We start from the raw sequence: 20,285 nt of genomic DNA on the forward strand, positions 1-20,285 counted from the left end.
TGATTTCTGATGACAGCGCAGAGCTTTTAGCAGTGCGAGGCGGGTGTGCTGACCACCACGGACGGAGACAGAGAGAGAGAGACAGACAGAGAGCAACAGAGAGAGACAGAGGTTTGAAGACAGGCGGCTGAGCACCTTCCTGTGCATGCCATCCTGAGCTGTAGCCTAATTATCGGGTCTCACAGACAGACTGTCTGTGTGCGACGTCCTGCAGCTCGGAGCTTCCTACTGACACATCTGGAGCTGTAGGCCCGAGTTCGACAGGGCGTGCAGCCGGTTATGTGACGTACCGGCTTCGGTCTTGGTGTTGAAGCCCGCTGCCTGCTTGAGAGCAGCGGCGGTGAGAGCCAGACCTCGGCTCTTCCTCAGGCCATGCTGCAGCACCGTTTCAAACTGGGCACACAGACAGATCACCCTGCAGAGACAAAGACAAGTTATCGGACTACGTGCACCCCACTGGAATTTATGGCTGCACTTTAAACTCTACGGGAACTACTACTGTCTGTAGACGGAAAGGTGAAATTGCAGTTGATATTTCAGAAACCGCAGCTACAACCTCAAAATTAGATCTGAGCAGCACAGGATATGAAACTTTGATCAAATATTTCTCTCTGACAGTATTAAGCTCTGATGAAACAAGGTTGGTCCATCATTTTTCATACACATTTTCCATTTTCATCATAAAACAAACACTCTTATTGCTCAGATGTGATGGGAAGTATTGTAACTCTCTCAAACCAAAAAAAATAAGGTTATTTAGTTCATTGTAGCAAATAAAATAGATCTTTTTGCCGATCTTCTTTTTGATCGCTGTACGGAGAACGCTGAGTTTAAGATACTGAAGTCTGAAGCACCACATCATCAAGTGACCTGGAACTACACACGCAAAACCAAACAGCCTCTTGGAGGCTGAATAAACACAGATACAACACAACACTGTCCAGAGAGACAGCTCTTACCGGCTGTCTGAGTCTGTGGCGATCTCCTTTCTTCCTCCAAAGCGGATTTGGCACTGGAAAGATAAGAAGTGAATGATAACAGCTATGAAATAAAGTTACATGTGATAAAATGCAATGACAGGGAAAGAGTATAGAACGCGCTGACTAAAATGTATTTTATACTTGGTACAAAAGCCTTCGTTGGTTCAAGACGTCTCTTGTGAGAGAAACTAGTCTCATACATTGCTCAGGTGGGATTTAGGCTCATTCTTCCACCCAAACAGTCTTCAAATCTCAAAGTTTCTGTGGGAACTCTCTTTCTATTGATGTTCTCTTGGATTCCAGTCAGCTAATCTTGCATTTTATTTCAACATTTATTAACTTCTTACTACCTAATTTCTGAACTTATTTGTTTGGTTTTCTTTGCATGTATCTGGTGAAAATGTCATATCAATAGAACCTTTAGAAATATATTTACCAAGAAAAATGGTGACATGTTCCAGCCATCTATATCTATCTATCTATATCTATATATATCTATCTATATCTATATCTATATCTATATATATATATATATATATATATATATATATATATATATATATATACCAGGCTAGCCCTAATACTGTACATGCAGTGCCCCTTTTCTTTGTCCCTCCATGTGTGGTAAAAGACATCAACCCACACAATGGCAAAAACTAAAATCTCAGACATAAATCTGCAACATATTTCCACTTCAACAATACAAGTTGGAAACACTGCTCAGTTTTACTTCCCTCAGTGTGTTTTGGTAAACGGCCGTAAGAGGTACAGCCACACCACAAACCCGTGGTGAATTACTTCCTTGTTCCGGTTAAAGGCATCAATCACACAGGTGAACGTGTGACTCACCTGTTTGACCGCATCCAGCAGCCTCTCCAGGAGGTGCTGTCTCTTGGTATCACTCTGCTGAGTGCCTGCAGAAGTAAATGGACAAATTAAGGAAATGACCGGAATTTAGTTTGACGATGGATTAAGAAAATCAATTCCCCAGTCAAGCCTGTTCCTGTATGAATTATGCATGTCCAAGAGGAAGTGAATGAAACTGACTGCTGAAGAACATCATGGCCACTGCAGTCAGTATAATAACACAGTTTGAATATAATGGAATAAATACTACAGCAGGAGATAAAACCTGACGTGTAGTACTACTCAGCAAACTAACAAACACAGAAAAAGCAATATAACAAGACTTTGAAGTATGTCTGCAACATTCAACAAGGAGTTAATTCTGAGGAAACAATACTTTTTGTGTGAAACCGAAAAGGCACCACATGGTTTTGCAGAGTATGAGTAGCGCTACGCTGCAATATCTCTATGAGTGGGACCACAGGGCACTATTCATATTCACTTATTGTTATTGCTCAGCATGCTTTTAAGCTATTTCAGTTTAATGCTTGGATTTAATCAGTTTCTTTTTACGTTGACTTTGTCTAGAGACTAAAGATGAAATATAGCCTTCTGGATAACTCTTCCAAAAGAAGTTTTTTCACTCCACCATCCTCTGGTTCCAGCTTCTCCGATGTGAAGTAGTGCTGCTTTCATCTGGAATATATTGTTATGAATTTAATCTCTTGGGTTTTGGACCATGGGTCAGATGCAGCAAGAGAGGTGCGCATCACTTACACCTAAACAAACTATTAAAAAAAACTTTTAGTAATTGCGATGACACCATTTGGCATTGCGTGTGTATTGTCCCAGCATTTCTCTGATTCACATTGTTATGTGTTGTCATAAATATGAACTAGGAGTTTTTCCAAGTTTCCATCACAATATATGAGCTGCTGGCCCACTAGCCGGGCTCTGGGTCACGTGCTTTGGCAAAGGGCACCTTAGCACTTGCAGAGTGAGGGAAGCTGGAGCCGTGACTATACTTGTCACGACAAGGCTGCGTGCAGCGTCGAGATAACGGCGTCACGTGTCCACTCGACACTTCAAAACAAAACTGTCAAGTGGGCTCCGAGTGGTCTCAGTGAACCCGACCGGCATGGGGTCATGTGGACTGAGCTTAGACATGGGACATCTCAATAATGATGCAGTTTACGCCCTGGAGCCATAGGGAGTGCTTTTGAGTCGTGTTTTCACTTTCTCTTTCATGTCACCAAGGCAGGACATGAAGGTTTTGTGTATTAACTAATGTTAAGTGAACAAGTCAGCAGAAATGAGGCCACGAACAGCTCACTGTATGTTCTGTACTTGAGTGGCAGAGTGACTAAAGGCAATGACACGACACAACTCACCGTTCATTCTGACAGCCGGACATCCAAACGCTCAACAGTTCATCCCCCGGTGCGGCAGCTTCGGCTCGTAAGGAGCGGAGGCTAGCGGGACACCGGGCACGTGCTTCCTCCGTGGCCGAGCAGGACCCGCCCAACCGCGGCGTGAGGACGGATGCTCACGCGGTGAACGGAGAGGCCTGCCGCCGGGGAGCCGCCGGGGCTGCGAGTCTACCGCGGTCGGACATGTGAGAGTTGCGCAAAAAGCCGAGCAGCCGCGGCGCGAGACCGCAGCGCGAGACCGCCCGTTAGGAACCTGACGGCCGGTTGGAAGAGGAAAGCGGAGTTTTTCAGTTGGACCTGACCCGCTGCAAAGGAAAGGAAGCTGAGGGCTGTCTGAGCCGTGTCAAGGTCACATGACAAAACACCGCGCTGTCATATGATGGACAAGGGCCTGCTGGGAGTTGTAGTTCTTTTGTTGAAGCGTCGTAGGGTAACCTTTTAAAAGCTTTGTCTGTGTATTTTTCGTGGAATTTGCTCAGGTTAAAGCAACATTAACACGACTTAACCTTCTTTTTATCTTAATAAAGAAAAAAATAACATATTAGTATAATTTTGAGTACTAAAGAGTTGGTCTCTTGACCAATTACTGCGATCAACTTATGCACATTCATCGATAAATGGAAATGTTTTACGAGTTTCTCTCTAATTCCCTTTTAAATCATTTAATTGCTATACATATGCTTGTATTTATTCATCAATTGGTATTATCATTATTCATTTCTATATATGTACAAATATTATGTAAGTCAAAGTCAGCTTTATTGTCAATTTCATATAATTAACATATGCCAAACTGGAAAAATGTTTCTCAACATATAAAGTGAATACAGATAATAATAATAATAATAATAATAATAATAATAATAATAACAAAGTGCAATTATTTTTACATTGAGACAACATATATATTAGGACAAAATAGCATTATGTATTTCAGCAGCAGTATGTGTATGAATGTTGTTCCGTGTGTAAATTTGTTTTAACTCTGTATTTAGGTCGCTAAACTGTGAAACGTCCAGCCAATGCAGTAACACTAAGTGGGTCTAACCCTATGTCGACTTGAAATTGAAAAAAGGAGAATATTTAATGACAACTTGGTGAACACCCATCCAGTGGTATTTAATGGATTTAATATGTGAAGTTGTTGATTGAGTAAAATTGGATAATACGCAATCAAAGCCGGAGGCCTGAGGCTACTAATAACACCGGAAAGCACTTTAAGTATGACACACCAACACAACACTGTAACCCTATAATTTGTCAGCATGCAAGTGTATTGAAGGTTTGATAAGTTGTGATTATACTGAGGAATTAGAAACATTTTAAAATATGTTTAGAAATTGATAAACTGACAAATATATGAATGATTCAATTTCAATTAAACACCAAATTACAAAATGCAAATTAAATAACAGCCATCATGTTACAGTATGTGTGACATTTCATTTCCTCCCTTTCTAATCTGAGGCTTTAGAGCAAGACATTGACTCCGACCAGAGCTGAGAGAGGCTGTTGATGACTTAAATAACTCAACTTTACTTTAGATTCTCACAGTTTGGACATTTGAAGTAAAATTGTATGTACTACTACTACTTCCTTATTATAGTAGCTTTTATTTTTGTATTAACCGTCATCACGTCCCTAATCTGCAATATCTGTGAATCAACCAAACATGACTTATGACCAAATAATGACTGACGACAATGCTGTGGTTTCTAAATATATAGTTTTTGCAACACTGTAATCGTGTGCAAAGTTTACATCTTATCAGCGAGATAAGAACACAAGATAAGACCTCAGTGTCTAATCATTAAAGGTGCACGCTAGCAGTGCAAACACAAACTCTCTTTCAATAAAACGAAGTGAAGAGCAAAAGAAACAAACAAAGATAATTTACTGCAAAGGGTTCGTTCATATTGACAGTGTCTCTCTCACAAGTTCTTTTGAAGAGCAGGCGATGCTGGAGTCATAGATAGCGGAGGGCGACACCCCTGTGCCGGGGTTTGAAGGCCTGCTGTTGCCCGTGGGGTCTTCTCTGATGGACCTGTCGTCCTTTCTGAAAGAGTTCCGGATCCTGCTGGAGAAGCGGTCGGACACGCGCCTCACCACCTGGCTGAGTCTGCGGTTCTTCAGCTTGATCAGGCCCACGTCGTCCTCCAGCTCCTCGGGTGGCACGTCGATGTTCCCGGAGTACCAGAACACCCACCAGATGAGGCTGAGGAAGATGATGATAGCCCCCGCGTAGATGAACAAATCGTGGATGACCAGCCCCCCAAACACCCCGACCATCATGATGAAGACGCCGAGGACGTCGTGGGCCACTGCGAACCAGAAGGAGCACTTGCAGCGGCCAACTCCTCCGTACCTGCGCTCCACGGAGGGCTCTACCTGTACAGATGTTGACATGGTGGCAGCGGAGGTCCTCCAAAGCAGACAACAGTCTTTTCCAGATGTGCAACTGCGGGATAGTGAAGCATAATCCTCAATGTCGCGCAGACAAAACCTGCACAGGTCAAAGTACAGTGTAGTCAAGCGGTTATCAGCGAGCACAGCTCTGTGAATCAGTTGGATGTTAAAAGGAAACGGTTGCATCATCCCTGACCAAAATAAAATGTGTGTTCACTTGTACATTGTAGAGTCATGTCCACTCAAGCTCCCAGGCTGTACCGTTTCCTCCTCTGCTTCTCTTTCAGTATGGGGATCCACACAAGGCCCATCACAACAAACATCAGCCCCAAGGACAGGCAGGCCGAGGCCACGGAGCGGGACGCCTCCGTCCCCCCCAGCGACTGGAGCAGGAAGAGGAGTCCGCCCGCAGCAGACATCAGACATCCCATCACCATCATGATGATGGGTTTGTGGAGGTGGGTCCAGCCCGGGCCCGCTGCAACGCCTGCGTGAGGGTCCGGACTCAGGCTCTGGCTCCCAGAGTCATCTGGAAAGGAAGTTTCTCCAATTGCTTCCATGGTTGCTTCACAGAACAATGTCCTTTTAGCGCTTTGTTTCTCCCCTCTGAGAACCCGAAATAACGAATAATGGAGACACGAGCTCCCGTCTGCGCGGCCCAGCCCCTGTGGGAATCAATGCAGCCACCTCGCAAGAGTCCCACGAAGGAGCTTCATCCTCTGCATTGATCATCAGGAGAGCGTTTGCATGATGCATCGCTCGCTCTCCGGCCCAGTAGCCCGTGAACACTGTAATTCCAGATGGCCCACCACACCCACACAGCAGAAGGAAGGGCTTGGATGAGGAGACGGACTCGGCCCACCTGTTGACAACAATATCGTCACCACTGATTGGCTGGCCACTTAGAGACCACGTTGTTGCGTTTCACATCCAAGACGGACTGTAGAAATGTAGGGGAATTCACATTACAGTCCACTTGCAGGTAGAATGAGCTTTTGGGCATTTTCAGTAAATGTGGTGAAGATGTGAAGCGTTAAAGGGGAGGTCAATGTGCTCACATGGCTTTATTGCAAGCGAGCGGCAGCTGAACAAGCCCAAGTGTAAACCCACCAACAAAAGGCATGTCATTTGATACGCCTGGCAGCTTTACATGCACAGCTCTGACGGCCATATTCACTACTAGCAGGTCTCAAGGATAATGCACTTCAGACGTTTAAGGACACAAAAGGTAGTGCAGAGATTGATTACGTGTACGACACCTTACAGAGTTCTGTACCGCCTGGTGGGTTTGACCTTGAAGTGAGGCGTTGCAGGCTTAAAACCGGTTTTATTTATTTTAATGTGCGCAAATACTTCGGTACAAAAGCAAAATGAGTCACAATTAAGTCTATTAATGTTCAGCGAGTCATTCGTTGACTCACAAATTTAAAAACACATTCTTGGAGGATTTATCAAATTTGGTGTTACTTTGCTTGAGTCAATGATAAATCAAACACATCTCCCTCATCTCTATCATTGTGACATGGATTAGTTTTCCTGAGGAATGTCTGACAAGTAAAACGACCCTAAATTAAATAGTTGGTTAAAAAGAGTAAGTGCGTAAAAGGAAAGTATATTTCATATATTGAAGCCCAAAATGCAGTGTTTAAATGTCTCATTCAAAAACTAGTGAGCAAAAGAGTTGATAAATCACTTTTATTATACATGACTAATCACTGGCCGAGACACCATAATACATTTGTTTTTTTCCATACAGACATTTTTCCATATCAGGAATACCAGAAATAATGTTAAGTTTCTGGGCACAGTCACTATGAATGACATCTGATTGCTAGTTAATAAAAACAGAGCCTTCATTTATCATATTAGTTGCTTTTCCTGCTCTGATTAAAACTGTCTCCTGTAACAAAAGGCCTTTTGTTAAAAAAACATCTAGAGAACACAACATGGATAGTTTCAGATCATAAAGTTTATTATCTGCTTCATCCTGAATATAAAGATGACTCTGAACGACCTGGTCCTGTGTAAAATGTCCTTGGAGAGAAGGGTTTGTGCAAAAGATGCTCGATTGAGAATCATTTCACTTTGGGCACTCTTCTTTTTGCTTTAAAGTCAGTCTTGCCACCCGTCCTGGCGCCTTTCTTCGGTGCTTTTCTTGCATTCTTCTTTCCAGCGGGTTTGGGTGGCGTCTCCAGCTGCTTCTTTTTGGATGGCGTCTACAAAGGAGAAAAGGCGATGAGGGTCTGCAGTCCACTTGATTACGTCACGGCACTGCCTCAGCTCAAATATTTCCGTTAGTAATAGATTAAGCCGAGCAGTTGTGAGTAGCACATACCTCCAGTTTAGGCTTTTTGCTAGGTGTTGCTATGGGAACCAGCTGTGGGATTTTGTCTTCGTCTTCTTCCTCCTCTCCCTCTGCAGCGGCATTGGCCTTCGCCTCCTTTGCCAACTTACTGGCAGCAGCTTTCTGTAATTCACAAACATGCCAGCTGCTTATTTTACACGTTTCCATAAATGAAGCTCGGGGACAAGATGAACATGCAAGTGTGAACTTGTTCTCGCCTCTTTCTTCAGAGTCTGGGCCGTTAGCTCCACCTCCTCCAGCACAGTGAGGTGGTCCAGGTTTGAGGTGTAGACCGGCAGGGCCACTGATGTTTGACTCTTGATATGGATGAGCTTCATCACGGGTCCTTTCTGGAAAAGGCAATGCAAATATCACACAGTTAGGAAAAGGGAGCAACAGCATAAACCAACAGAGTATAAAGGTTTGTAGATTTGTTAAATATAATGTATAGCCAGACTCACCGTGCGTAGCTTTGCCGCCACCGTTTGGACTGCGGCCTCAATGTTTTCTGTCAGCTCGTCTACAGTCATGCCGGCGTGGCCAATGCGCGCCATGCTAAGATACAGGCCGGTCATGCAGGAGAACAAGGTTACTCTGTGAAACTATGGTGCAGCTGTAAACAGCATCAATTCAAGCGGTGTAAATTGACAGAATTCTTTTGCATTTCCCGTGAACAGAATATAGTGTGTATCAAAGTTGTAGAGACGGGCGCCACAGGAAGAGGAGGTCCATCTGGATATACATTGAATCTCTATGGCACCGTCATGCGCCCAGATCAGATACTTCACACAATCGACCGGGTTTCTTTGAGGTGCTATTCATTTCACAGACGGGGAACACAGAAAGCAGCGGTACAGATCTCACCAGCAGCAGCCCTTGTTGGTAACCTTTATGGTGGTGCCCTGGATGACTCTGTGGATGTCTTGAGCCAGATTTTTGCTCCGCAGGTTCACAGACAGCGGCTCCCTGGTAACAACAGAAATGATGTAAGAAGAATCCATTCACTGCAGTTAAAGAACTCATTGGTACCAAATGGGAAAAATAAAAAATAAGCATGAATTAACATTATATGAGTAACTTCTTGATCCATTTCCTGATTAAATAACTTCTGTTTGCTTATGTAACTATATAAATAGTATAACATAGCTATTAAGCACTCAATCAGTAGAGTACCTAACATTAAAAAACTATTCTCAGACAGTGCCTCACAAAGGAAAGCAGTCCCACTGACACCTGAATACGACATCAAGACGCACGGGGACATTTTGACATTAGATCAACACCTAAGACACCTGTTCGCTGTGCTGTACAAAGAACAACATTTTACTTTTTCCTCAGGTAGAAATGTTTTCCGATGTGGGACGGCAGCAGGCGGCGGACGCGGTCGTCAGAAAGGAACATGTCGAAGTTCCCCAGCAGACGGCGCTTGGCTTCGTGTGGTTTGTACTCCGTCCTCAGGACCTTGTACGGGATGATCTGCACCGATACAGGGACGCATTATTGTGGTTGCCATCCATAGAAGGTCTTCGTGTCCAAACACTAATGTTTTTTTAAGATTTAGGAGTTACCATCCCCTGTGGTTAGTCCACTAACTTTGCTATGATGAATTAATGTATTTTATTCATTCTACTTGTGAGCATTTATGCATGCTGAGAAAAGAGCTGTAGTGCTCCGTAAGGACTTCTTAGTGGTAGATAACGTTACCTCAGTGATGTACTTCACTTCCCTCTCTTGCAGCAGCTTCTTGTAAAACCTCTGGGTCTGGTCTGACGTCATGTTGGGCTCATCTCTGGTGAAGAGGCAAATCTCGTCTGTGTCCGTCCGCGTGCCATGGGGCAAGGGTCTGCGGGGAGAATAAGGGCGTCAATAAATGGTTTAGATTTGAGCAAATATCTGTTGCGGAAGAACTACGGGTCGGGCATTAAGGCCGTGGACTCACATGCGGATGGTCTGTGGCTTTTTGGGGATCTTCCAGAGGGTGAAGAGCAGGCTGATCTGTCGAGTGTCGTCCAGGAACAAGGAGTCACCGGTCGACTTGGATTTCAGGAAAGCCTGCAGTGCCTGAACGGCCTTTTTCACCTGGCAGAGACATTCACTCTCGAGTTATACAATATCTAAACTATAGTTTTCTTCCAGAGTTCTCGGGATGCACGCTTGTTGCTGTGCCACCGAGTTAGCTTCGTTGCTAAACCACGCTAGCTTACACGCTAGTTTATAGCCGCTGTTCATTCTTTACATTGTGACGTAACAAACACGCGTGAACTTTTCTCAACCGACGTGATATTTATAAAGAGTTCAAATTGTGTTGCAACAACATCAAAAGCAGTTTTTACCTGTGACTTGTCCAACGCCACTTCTACCTTGTCGGCCATGCTGTCAGCTTCACGTGTGAATCGAAGTCACGCATGCGCAATCTGTATTCCCTACGTCACACAATACAAACAAAACTTTATTTGTACGAGCGCAGTGGACACGAGACTTTTTTTTCTATTTAAATGAAAAAGGATGGATACAAATATTGTAGTCTATGTGCAATATATAAGTTATATCAGCTATGTTATGTTAGCTACATAAGTTAAGTTGCACTTCAACTAAATGTTTTATATAATGCTAAAATAAATTACAAATGTACAGCATCCATAAAGGCCAAAAACAAAAGCTTCTGAGATAAAATGTATGAGTTGCAATACATCTAGTTATATTTAAAACAAAGGATAAGTCACTTCTATAATTATATGCTAATACTATTCAAAAGGAAATGTCATTAATATTGATACATTGGTCATTGATCACCCATCCCAAAAGGAATTATTTATTAAAAGGGAAACAAATACACCTTGATGTTGCAGCTTGATCATTTATTTTCAGTTTAGATTATGTAACAGCTGTGTGTGTCTGTTTCTGCGAATGTGTTCATCCATGGTTCATGAGTAAGTAGTATGTGAGCTCAATCCAATTAAACCATATCATGTGGAGAGGGACCGAATTAAAAACTCTGGCAATATCTAAAACCAAATAAAATCTCCGTTGGATTCTCAATCTCACTCTTAAAATAGGAGATGTACTCTGCAAATTGTTATTACAGGCTAACTCTGGTCTTTTGCAGTATATGAAATCACTCCGTAGATTCAGTTTTTTCTTCCCCAAACTTAGTTACACTGCATCCATCTCCATTCTAAAAACAAATGGCGTGGCCAGCCGACTGCGCGGTTGGCTGTGGGAGTACAGAAGGGGGCGTGTAGCTACATTAGTGGCATAGCTGAGCTCTCAATATGAGAAAGCTGACACACTGGACTTGGTCTCTAGTTTCATATTGTTCATCATAAAAACTGATTCAGTCTTGTTTTCTTCATTTGACGCAATTTTAATCTCCTTCATCACTCCTCGTTGTCATTGCCCTTCTCTTCAGCATAGTTGAGTGTAAAGAGAGTAGCTGTTTGGGTCGGCTCTAGCAGCGTTTCTCCTCTGGTAACGGGTGGAAGAACTCCATGCATGCTGCCACTGTTGCATTTAGTCCTTTTCTGGCACCAGCTTCAGCACTTTGCCGATGGCGATAGTTTTGCCTTGAGGAGAGAGAAGTGAGGGGCATGATGGGGAATCAAATCATTGGAGCCAAATAAGCCTGATGTGCAAACAGAATCAAGTAAATAGACAATTTATTATATCTACGGTAACATCTATGTCCGTAAGCAAGATGTGCAAAATCTATTGGTTTTAAGATAAACACGCTCAAAATGTCTCACACCCACAGTGCCCTCACCTTCGTCTCGCAGTGTGAATCGTCCCATCTGAGGGAAGTCTTTGAAGGTCTCTAGACAGATGACTCCAGCTGCCCGGAGCCTGGCGATGCACACCTGATCCTGCTTCACAAAGCGCGGTCGTGTTTTGCTTTTCTCCCCCGTCTTCTTGTCCACCAGACAGATTAAGGCCTGCAGTCAGGATTTAAAGTTTAGAAGACACGCTCCAATAACGTAGAGAGCCTTAGCAACAGCTTCGAAAGCGGCGCCGTAACTTACTGAGATTTGCACTTCTTCGATGCAGGTGTGGATATGAAGGACTGCATTGTAACCAGGACAAATGATTGATTTGTGCTCAATTATGACGATCTGAAATATAAAAGGAGAAATTTCAGAGATTATGAAATCACAATCAGTTAATTTGACATCATCATAGTACTTAAATATAGCATTGAAACAGAGCTGGCTAGCCAGTTCATATATTAGTTAATTATCTATACTTCAAATTAGTCAAAAACAAGGTACAGAGTGCCAAATAGGTTTAAAATAAATGTGTCTTTCACTGATCAAATCAGGTGGAATCTCCACCCCACACTCCCGATGGCATGAAATTGAATAAATGAGCTAATTAAGCCTCAACCTAAAGAGATTCATTGAAATTCTCCCTACAAGTAGTGACTCTGAAAGTCCGATGTACGATGAGGACACGGATGCCGTCGTGCAGTGACTTTGGTCGCCTGGCTTTGACGTACCTGTGCGTCGAAGGTGCGACCGGAGTGGCAGAGGTTGTCGGGGCTGCACAGGATGAAACCGGGGAGGATTTCTTCCTCCTCGATGCCCTTCAGCCTCAACTTCAGATTCTCCCCGGGACACGCATCGTCCGTCTCCACATCGTCACTTAGTAGGATCAGCACCTCCACCGTGTGCTGCAACACACACACAAACACACAGTTATTTTAATAACTATATTTGAAATACACATTACTGTACACAAACAGGCTGCTGTTACAACTGAAACTGTATCATTTTGGTGACAGGATCTTCTTTCCATCCAGGCTGCAGTAAGTTAAAAATCAAGAATGAGACCGCGGAGTTATTTTCAGTGGGAGGTTTATTGGTCCCTTGTGAGAAGGAGCAAAGTCATACAAAGGAGTTCTCACCCTGTTTGGCATCATGACCAGCTGCTGGGCTTTACTGATGCATCCAGACTCCAGCTTGCCGAGAATAACTGTGCCCATGTCCTGCAAGGACACAAACATGTTATGAGGAGGGATCGGAGCAGCTCAGCGTTAGCCATCAGTATCGTCATGCATATCAGTCACGTTATGCATCCTGTTTTATGAGTGAGGACCATGATATCTGTGGGACACAGATACATCATAGTGGAAACCTAATGCATTCTGGGAAACACAGCAAGTTGTCGCTGTCCAATGAAAACCATGTATTGTTTTCACACAACAGCAGGCAAGTATGAGCAGGCTAATGGCATTTTAATGCTGATGATTACTGTTGACCTTCAGGATTAAAGCAACTGTTCCCTTCTGCTTTCTCGCACTATTGTCCTTCACACAGTATTTGTGTAACTTCATCATATAAGCATCTCAAAGGAATACTTTGGCTACAAAATGACCCTTCACATTATTACTCAAGCTCTTCTCGCGTGACTCCACAATAAACAAAGAATCAAAAATGGAGAAAACTTCTAATGATTTAATCACATTGATCCATCTTGGAGGCATGTGAGATGAATTGAAGTAAATGGGGGCCACATTTGACTTCAATTACATGTCCCTGTGAGTAATTGATATACAAATGGTCATTTCCTGGGTGAAATAGTTTGTGTGGAGCAGTCGAGAACAATGGAAGAGTCTTATAACACAATGCTTTGAATAATGTGCAAATCTGAAAGATCATTTTTGATTGCGGTTGACTATCAGGGTTTCCTGCATCCCTTTCCATAATTAGTATGCAGCACACACTTTACTGAACCATAATCCCTTTACACCCAGAGAACTCCAGTGGGGACTATTTAATCATATAACCACTTTTGAAATCACAGAGGAGTATTTATACAACTTAAAGACAAGATGATAACGAGAAAAGATGATACGTGGAAAAGGGAAAGATGATTAATGTCGGGAGAACTAAGGGAGCTCCAAAATAACTCAACACTTACAGAATGTATTGAACTGCTTCCAACATCTAAACTGAGGCAAATGCCAAGACGCTGAATTATCTTTAAGAGAAATGACTATGCAGAGTGTGTGTGTGCCTCTGTGTGTGTGTGTGTGTGTGTGTGTGTGTGTGTGTGTGTGTGTGTGTGTGTGTGTGTGTGTGTGTGAGCACATTGCTCTTGGAAAATCGCCCAACAGGAAGGAGAATGACAAACTGGAGAGTGAATATAAAAAGATTTTGGCCAAAAGAAATTGGACGCCCACACAGTGCAGCGGAGAAGACAAGCTGCCACAGATTTCTGCTTTTCCTCTCTTTAGAAAGAGAACACATGGCCTCCATCTGCTCACCTTGTACTTGTCTACAATAGGTAGTCTGATTGGTCCATCGTTGGATCTGGTGAAGTTTGGCAAACTGTCCAGATGGGCAATAAATGGCAAACCCCTGGTAAAGAACAAAGATCACCAGTCACAAAAAAAATCAGAAATGTCTTCATGAGTCTGACTACGACCGAGTGTGTGATTTCAGCCTGTGACTTTTATCTCAAGTGCATTCTCAAATAATGAATAAATAAATAGCATGATCATTTTCTGTCTACTATCCATGTCGACAAGTTACAGTTTATCTTTGATTCCTGTCATGAGTTGATCTCCTTTAAAGTTTAGATGAAATGTAATATGCTCTTTTAAGCCTTTAACATCACATCCATGTCTTATTGTGCACCTGTATAACAATATAAGCATTTTCTATTTTCTTCTTTTACAAAAAAAAATACATTTCTTCGCAATGTTATGCTCTTTTCTTCCTGTAAAACGAAATATGCAAAATATGAATGGCGGTCCAATCAAATGGGAAGGATTAAAGTAAAATCCTTTTTTGTGAAAGTACACCACTCAAAGACTCTGTTTCACTCGGGAAAAGATGCTCAAACTCCTGTTTCACGAAGACTTTAATTACAGTTGTTAAAAAGCGTCACCAAAATGTCTTTTATGACTATATTAACTATAAAATGTCCTAGTCTATACTCTAGCAAATTAAAGGTCAGACCAGAAGGCCTGTATGAGATGAAGATGGCATGTGATCGTGTTTGGTGGCCTAATTCAACACAATCATAAAAAAGAAACACGCCCAAGTTGGGTGGACACATGTCAGAAGTCGACAGTATGGAGCCGTGAGATAACGGGGAACAAACACGTTCCATCATAAAGAGGCAGATGCCAAGAAGGGCGCTACTGCAGATCAACATTGTGTCAGCGGCGCTGTCTGATCACCTCTGGGAAACAAGAGCAAAACTGTGCCAGAAAACAGAGCGACAGCGACGAAGCATTAAAAAGGAACAGAAACTGCTGGCAGGTGAACCAGGTATCCTGAATGAAGCTAAAACGCAGCCGCGACCATGCAGTCAACACTTCATGCTCTTCATGCCACGGGTTAAAAACATGGCAGCTGAAAGATTTTCCTATGATTGACTTTGTTAATAGTTAACAAAAGTAATCATCGCTCAAGATAATTGAGTGTGTGTAGCCGGTGGCGAATAACGGCGCAGTATCTAAACCAGACAACCGGACAATACGGTGCTGCCATACGGAGCCGTCTGCAGAGCACTTACGTGTACCAGGGGCACTCGAGTACGGGGTCCTTGAGGTTGGAACCTGTGAGTCCAGAGCAAGGCATAAAGTAGATGTCCTTCTTTGGGTTGAAGCCCACCTTCTTCAGAAACGGGACCAGCTTCTCCTTACACTCTTCATACCTGCAGCAAAGCAGTGAAAAACAATAACATGAAATGCAGGACATCATGAATCTTTTCGGGTCAGAAGTCGAGTGGGAGGTCTGAACAACATCTGAATGAAACAGAAAGTCAATACCAATTTGTATCTTTGTAATTGATTGTGTTGACATGAATAAAGTGTGGAAAGGCCACTGATGGAGCATTTAAGCCAACAAAAGTCCTACTTCACCTTTCTAGGCTCCAGTTGACAGTGGGGTCGTCCATCTTGTTGACCAGGACAATGAGATGCTTGACTCCTGCGGTTTTAGCCAGCATGGCATGTTCCCGTGTCTGTCCACCTTTCTCAAAGCCGGTCTCAAACTCCCCCTTTCTTGCTGAAATCACCTGACACAAACCAATAAGGGAGGCAGAAGGAAGTTCCAGTATTTAGTGACATTTAAAGAACATGGTTATAAAATATGTAATAAACAGGGTCAGTAGGAAATGGATTCTCCGTTTGAGAAGTTTCCATGGACGTTTATACTTTTTTTCTGAGCATTTCCAGGTCGTACACGAGCGTCTCACCAGTGGAATCATTTAGGAATAAATGTACAAGATGTGTATGAATCACTTCACACTTCTCTTTGCGTCAGTACAAGGTTGTGTCTCTGTGTCTCAGAGGTTTAGGGCTAGTTAGCGTTAGCTTTGTGTCCCTGTCCATCTCACCAGGACGGCCAGGTCGGCTTGTGACGCTCCACCGATCATATTAGGGACAAAGCTCTTGTGTCCGGGGGCATCCAGGATCGTGAAATGTTTTTTCTCCGTCTCAAAGTAAGCTCTCCCGACCTCGACCGTCTTGCCTTTGTCCCTCTCCTCCTGGTTTGTGTCCAGCGCCCACGACAGGTACCTGCAACAACCATATTCACTTATGAATTTGTGTTTTTCATAACTCTGTTATGAGGCGCTTAAGATAGCTGTGCCAAACAAGCCTGTTGTAATCAAAACCTTTGTGATATTTGCTTAAATGATTGACATTGAACTCCATGGTGATTAGCTGGCAAAGGAAAACAAAACATGCAAAACAACATATTGGTAGGTCAAATGTATAATTTCATTGAAATAATTTAAGCAGCTTACCGCAATTCATTCACACATATTAATACTTAACGTCCAAATCAAATGCATGCTATTTTTAAACACAAGAAAATAAGGATCTCCTTTCTCACCATGTCTCCCTGTTCTTTTCTTTTGCTTCTCTTTCATACTTTTCCAGGGTTCGCTTCTCCACCATTCCAGTTAAGTACCTAAAAGGAAGAAAGAAAGAAAGAAAGAAAGGGACAAGTTGTCAAAGCATCATTTATTATATCTCTGTCATCAGGAAGGCAACGGTGAAACTGTTGCGTAAGAGGCCACCTGTTGCATCGTAGCTTCCAGTCATAGTGGCAACAACTAACAAAGTCAAAGTGTCACTCCACTACATTCAGATAAATACTGGATGTTTCTATCCTGCAGCTCTGTGACCAGCCAACACAGAACGTGAATAAATTGATTACTTACATGATCTGTCCGCCAATAGTTGATTTACCAGCATCTATGAGACAGAAACAGGTATAAACATCATGAGGTGAATCCAACGCTCCCCAGTCTTTCTAAGATGAATGAATACACAAATCAGACGCACCCACGTGACCGATGAAGACCACGTTCACATGTTCCTTCTTGGGGGCATCCGGCGGTGCCGGCGCCACCTTGGGCATGGGCATCTCCTCCTCTTCCTCCTCCATCATCTCCTCGTCCTCGTCCCTCACGGTGTTCTCGTCACTGGCTCCTTCTGAACCCAGGTCCTCCTGTTTACCTCCTCCTCCTCCTTCTCCCCCCGGCTCCTCCTTCTGCTCCCACGTCTCTTCCTCTGTGGTCATGTCTGCCTCTGTGCCTCCATTCTCCACTGGAGCTGGAACCATCACAGTTGCACAAAGATGGTGAATGGTAAATGGACATGTACTTGTATAGCGCTTTTCTAGTCTTCCGACCACTCAAAGCGCTTCAACACTACATGACATCATTCACCCATTCACACACTGTTGGGAGGAGCCAACAATGCAAAGTGCCACATCAGTATTATCAACCAATTATACACCATAGGTGCAGCTACGGGAGCAATTTTAGGGTTAAGTGTCTTGCTCAAGGACACATCGACATGGGTCAGCGGAGTCGGGGATCGAACCGCCGATCCTCTGAACTCGGCTATAAGATGTGGAAGACGGTCCCCTTTGTTGCACACATTGAGCATGTAGAGAAACTGTATTCCTTCTTCTTAAACCTTTCTTCTTAAACCCTTGTATTTGCAACACCATTATCAGTCAGGTGTTCCATTTTGACATTGTGAGTGTAATTATATGGTAATTATTGGGTGCTATGCAGGTGCAATTATGTCTTTTGATTCTAAATGTGTCCTGATTTCAGAGAACCTTCTGTGAAACTGCCTTTACCTACAGTAACTTAATGAAAACTAATGGTCGACACGATTTACAAATGTTACAAATTAACCACTGTATCGTCCAATCTGAGTAAAATAAATGATTTTGATGTCACAACAGCTGCTCAACCACATGGTCAACAGTTGTTTTTTTTTAGTGTGGATATTTTGGGCTATTGTAATCTTAAAATTGTATAAAAAGCTAAACTATGACACATATTTGACACATGGCATTTGATTTCCATGTTCACCAACAATTGGACCTGTGCCTTGATACTCCATACGTGTCATACAGGCCTTGAGGATAACACGTGCTCCTACAATTATTGAGCAAGTGCCTTCACAAATCATTTAAAGAGTCGCAGGACTTCACCGAGTGGTCTGCAGTTAATAGTTCATTAATCTTGTCCACCTGTTAGAAATACAATCGATGCAAAGTTCTGCTGAGCAAACAAGTACAACTAAAAGAAGCAAAATAAACTGTGACAATGGTACGCTGAAATCTGCTGAGCCGTGCAGAAGAGGCATCTTCCCATGGCAACAAATAAACCTCCCATTTTCGTAACTATGAAATTATGCAGCCCAGCAGTCATTCACAAAGCCTATTTTCCTCTCAACCCTCCTCCTTTATAATCAGCCGGCGAGAATTTGCTGCTGGCAACTTAGAAAAGCCATTTGTGTCCCGACTTTGTCGGCAGTCTCATCATGCTGTAACTATGATTTTTCTTTCAGACATGTTGAGAGAAATTCAACGAGGTTTAAGAACAAGCATCTCTATGAACATGCTTGTAGGAAATACACTAATAAAGAAAAGGTTTCTCCGGATCACACCTTGGTCTGCCCCGTCTATACAATACATCTGATCTTTTGTTCTCCCTGTGTCTCTCACTCTGTCCAGCTGCAGTGCTCAGCCACTCCAGTACAAAACAAAAACACCTCCAGCTTCCTGTAACTTGAGTACAGGCGCAACACATCTAGTGTCAGTGCAAATATGTGAATGAACTGGACTCTGCCAAATTACAACTTGGCAGCACAAAGTGATTGAACAACAGCAGGCCTCGAACATGTGCCAAGGGGATGTCTATTTCGGGCATGGACAAGTGAGGTTGCATCATATAGATCATATTATTCGTAGGCCCGTGCACATGAGTTAAACCTCGGCCAGCAATCCAAATATGGCTCAGTAAGTGAACCCCACAAGACGGGAGCACCCGAGCTCGACCAGTCTGCATGAGCTTCGTTTCTGAGATTTCAAATCTGGCTGCAGGTAAATGCACACACCTGAGCCAATAACCACACCTGTCCCGTGGGAACACAACCTGACCAGTAACTTGATACCCTGAACACCGTGTAGAGCACCCAGTGGACCATGCATACCGGCTGTTTCTGCCACCTCCATGCTGGCAACTGGATCAGGGGCACCTTTAAAGAGAGAAAAGCAAAGCGTGTCAAAGCTTTCATGAATATTCATTTGACACGTGTTTTCAGTTGACATCTGGTTGCAGCTGTTGACTGCGTTATAACGCAACTATTAAACCGTTAAAACACGTGAATAACACTGGGGCCGACTTGTTGGTGAGTTCGTGGGAATGCGATAAGTGTGGCACCGTGTGGACGGAGCCGAGAAGAAGGCTAACGTAGCTGGATTAGCACGCGAGCTAGCAAGTTAAGCTAACTTCCAGCCAGCTGTCTGGCATCCACCCACCGTCTGAAGGCGGACTTTCCTCGGCGCTGGCTTGAATGAAGCTCGGTATGAACACCGCGGCGTTGACGTTGGGGACAAACGGCTTGGCGTTGACGTTGAGGGCAGCGAAGGCGGACGGGAGCTCCGCCGCGGCAACCGGGGCCTCGGCGTCCTCCTCCAGCTCCCACGAATCCGGGGCTGTGTCTCTCGGGTCCATCGCTCCTTTGGCCAGAGTTGTCAAGCTCTCCGCTACCGGCGAGGTGGGCGCTGTTTACCGTTCCGTGAAAACGCGTTTAGTTGCCGGTAATGTTTAGACTCTCAGCAGCACATTTGGTGAAGTTCCCATTGCTTTGTTAAGCCTTGCTTTCGCAAGCATATGGATCCCGTAGCCGACGAGAAGTGGCGTACAGCCGCTGCAGTTCCTGCACACACCGCTAGAGGCCAGCACCGGCCTGACAGCAGCAGGGTGTCACCTCGTTACACGTCTCTTCTTCGCTGGAGG

At 43.7% G+C, this 20,285-nt stretch overlaps 4 protein-coding genes and 1 non-coding gene across 5 annotated transcripts in view; all 5 read right to left on the reverse strand.

The window, feature by feature from the left end:
- snx29 (sorting nexin 29) overlaps nt 1–3,581 on the reverse strand; it is a 116,754-nt gene extending 113,173 nt beyond the window's left edge. Inside the window, exons 1-4 of the mRNA XM_068583558.1 lie at nt 3,218–3,581; nt 1,830–1,894; nt 960–1,012; nt 291–415 (exon numbers count right to left, since the gene is read on the reverse strand). Coding sequence (XP_068439659.1) covers nt 291–415; nt 960–1,012; nt 1,830–1,894; nt 3,218–3,224 — 250 coding nt within the window. The 5' untranslated portion in view covers nt 3,225–3,581. The remainder of the gene's footprint in view (nt 1–290; nt 416–959; nt 1,013–1,829; nt 1,895–3,217) is intronic.
- A 1,586-nt stretch (nt 3,582–5,167) lies between these two features.
- On the reverse strand, nt 5,168–5,662 carry LOC137789178 (transmembrane protein 238-like). Its single transcript, XM_068582457.1, has one exon. It carries the CDS (start codon nt 5,660–5,662, stop codon nt 5,168–5,170), a length of 495 nt encoding a protein of 164 aa, XP_068438558.1.
- Nucleotides 5,663–7,340: 1,678 nt separating this feature from the next.
- On the reverse strand, nt 7,341–10,404 carry rsl1d1 (ribosomal L1 domain containing 1). The gene is made up of 9 exons (XM_068583433.1): nt 10,340–10,404; nt 9,946–10,085; nt 9,711–9,849; nt 9,334–9,482; nt 8,871–8,972; nt 8,468–8,561; nt 8,225–8,356; nt 7,998–8,129; nt 7,341–7,878 (listed from the first exon to the last, which is right to left on the reverse strand). Exons 1-9 carry the CDS (start codon nt 10,376–10,378, stop codon nt 7,738–7,740), a joined length of 1,068 nt encoding a protein of 355 aa, XP_068439534.1. The 5' UTR covers nt 10,379–10,404; the 3' UTR covers nt 7,341–7,737.
- Nucleotides 8,690–8,821, reverse strand: LOC137790046 (small nucleolar RNA SNORA55). The gene has a single exon (XR_011077877.1). It is a non-coding gene; the product is annotated as a small nucleolar RNA SNORA55 (small nucleolar RNA).
- A 439-nt stretch (nt 10,405–10,843) lies between the features above and the next one.
- gspt1 (G1 to S phase transition 1) lies at nt 10,844–20,203 on the reverse strand. The gene is made up of 14 exons (XM_068583392.1): nt 19,805–20,203; nt 19,477–19,521; nt 17,305–17,574; nt 17,181–17,214; nt 16,850–16,927; nt 16,350–16,530; nt 15,874–16,028; nt 15,525–15,665; nt 14,266–14,359; nt 12,904–12,984; nt 12,496–12,669; nt 12,023–12,112; nt 11,767–11,935; nt 10,844–11,569 (listed from the first exon to the last, which is right to left on the reverse strand). Exons 1-14 carry the CDS (start codon nt 19,998–20,000, stop codon nt 11,517–11,519), a joined length of 1,761 nt encoding a protein of 586 aa, XP_068439493.1. The 5' UTR covers nt 20,001–20,203; the 3' UTR covers nt 10,844–11,516.
- Nucleotides 20,204–20,285: the final 82 nt, after the last annotated feature.

This window comes from Clinocottus analis, unplaced genomic scaffold (genome assembly GCF_023055335.1).
Source record: "Clinocottus analis isolate CAN_PGR_092001 unplaced genomic scaffold, fCliAna1.0.p SCAF_19, whole genome shotgun sequence".
NCBI lineage: Eukaryota > Metazoa > Chordata > Actinopteri > Perciformes > Cottidae > Clinocottus > Clinocottus analis.

Bases quoted from the DNA above. Each gene is read 5' to 3' on its own strand.
- LOC137789178 (XM_068582457.1), bottom strand. From the start codon at position 5,662: ATGTCAACATCTGTACAGGTAGAGCCCTCCGTGGAGCGCAGGTACGGA.
- rsl1d1 (XM_068583433.1), bottom strand. From the start codon at position 10,378: ATGGCCGACAAGGTAGAAGTGGCGTTGGACAAGTCACAG. The intron at 10,086-10,339 runs GTAAAAACTGCT...TGTCTCTGCCAG, and splicing joins TGGCGTTGGACAAGTCACAG to GTGAAAAAGGCCGTTCAGGC. The intron at 8,357-8,467 runs GTGAGTCTGGCT...TGCCTTTTCCAG, and splicing joins TGGCGGCAAAGCTACGCACG to AAAGGACCCGTGATGAAGCT.
- gspt1 (XM_068583392.1), bottom strand. From the start codon at position 20,000: ATGGACCCGAGAGACACAGCCCCGGATTCGTGGGAGCTGGAGGAGGAC. The intron at 17,575-19,476 runs GTATGCATGGTC...TGATGGTTCCAG, and splicing joins GGAGGTGGCAGAAACAGCCG to CTCCAGTGGAGAATGGAGGC. The intron at 16,531-16,849 runs GTGAGAAAGGAG...TGGTTGTTGCAG, and splicing joins GAAAAGAACAGGGAGACATG to GTACCTGTCGTGGGCGCTGG.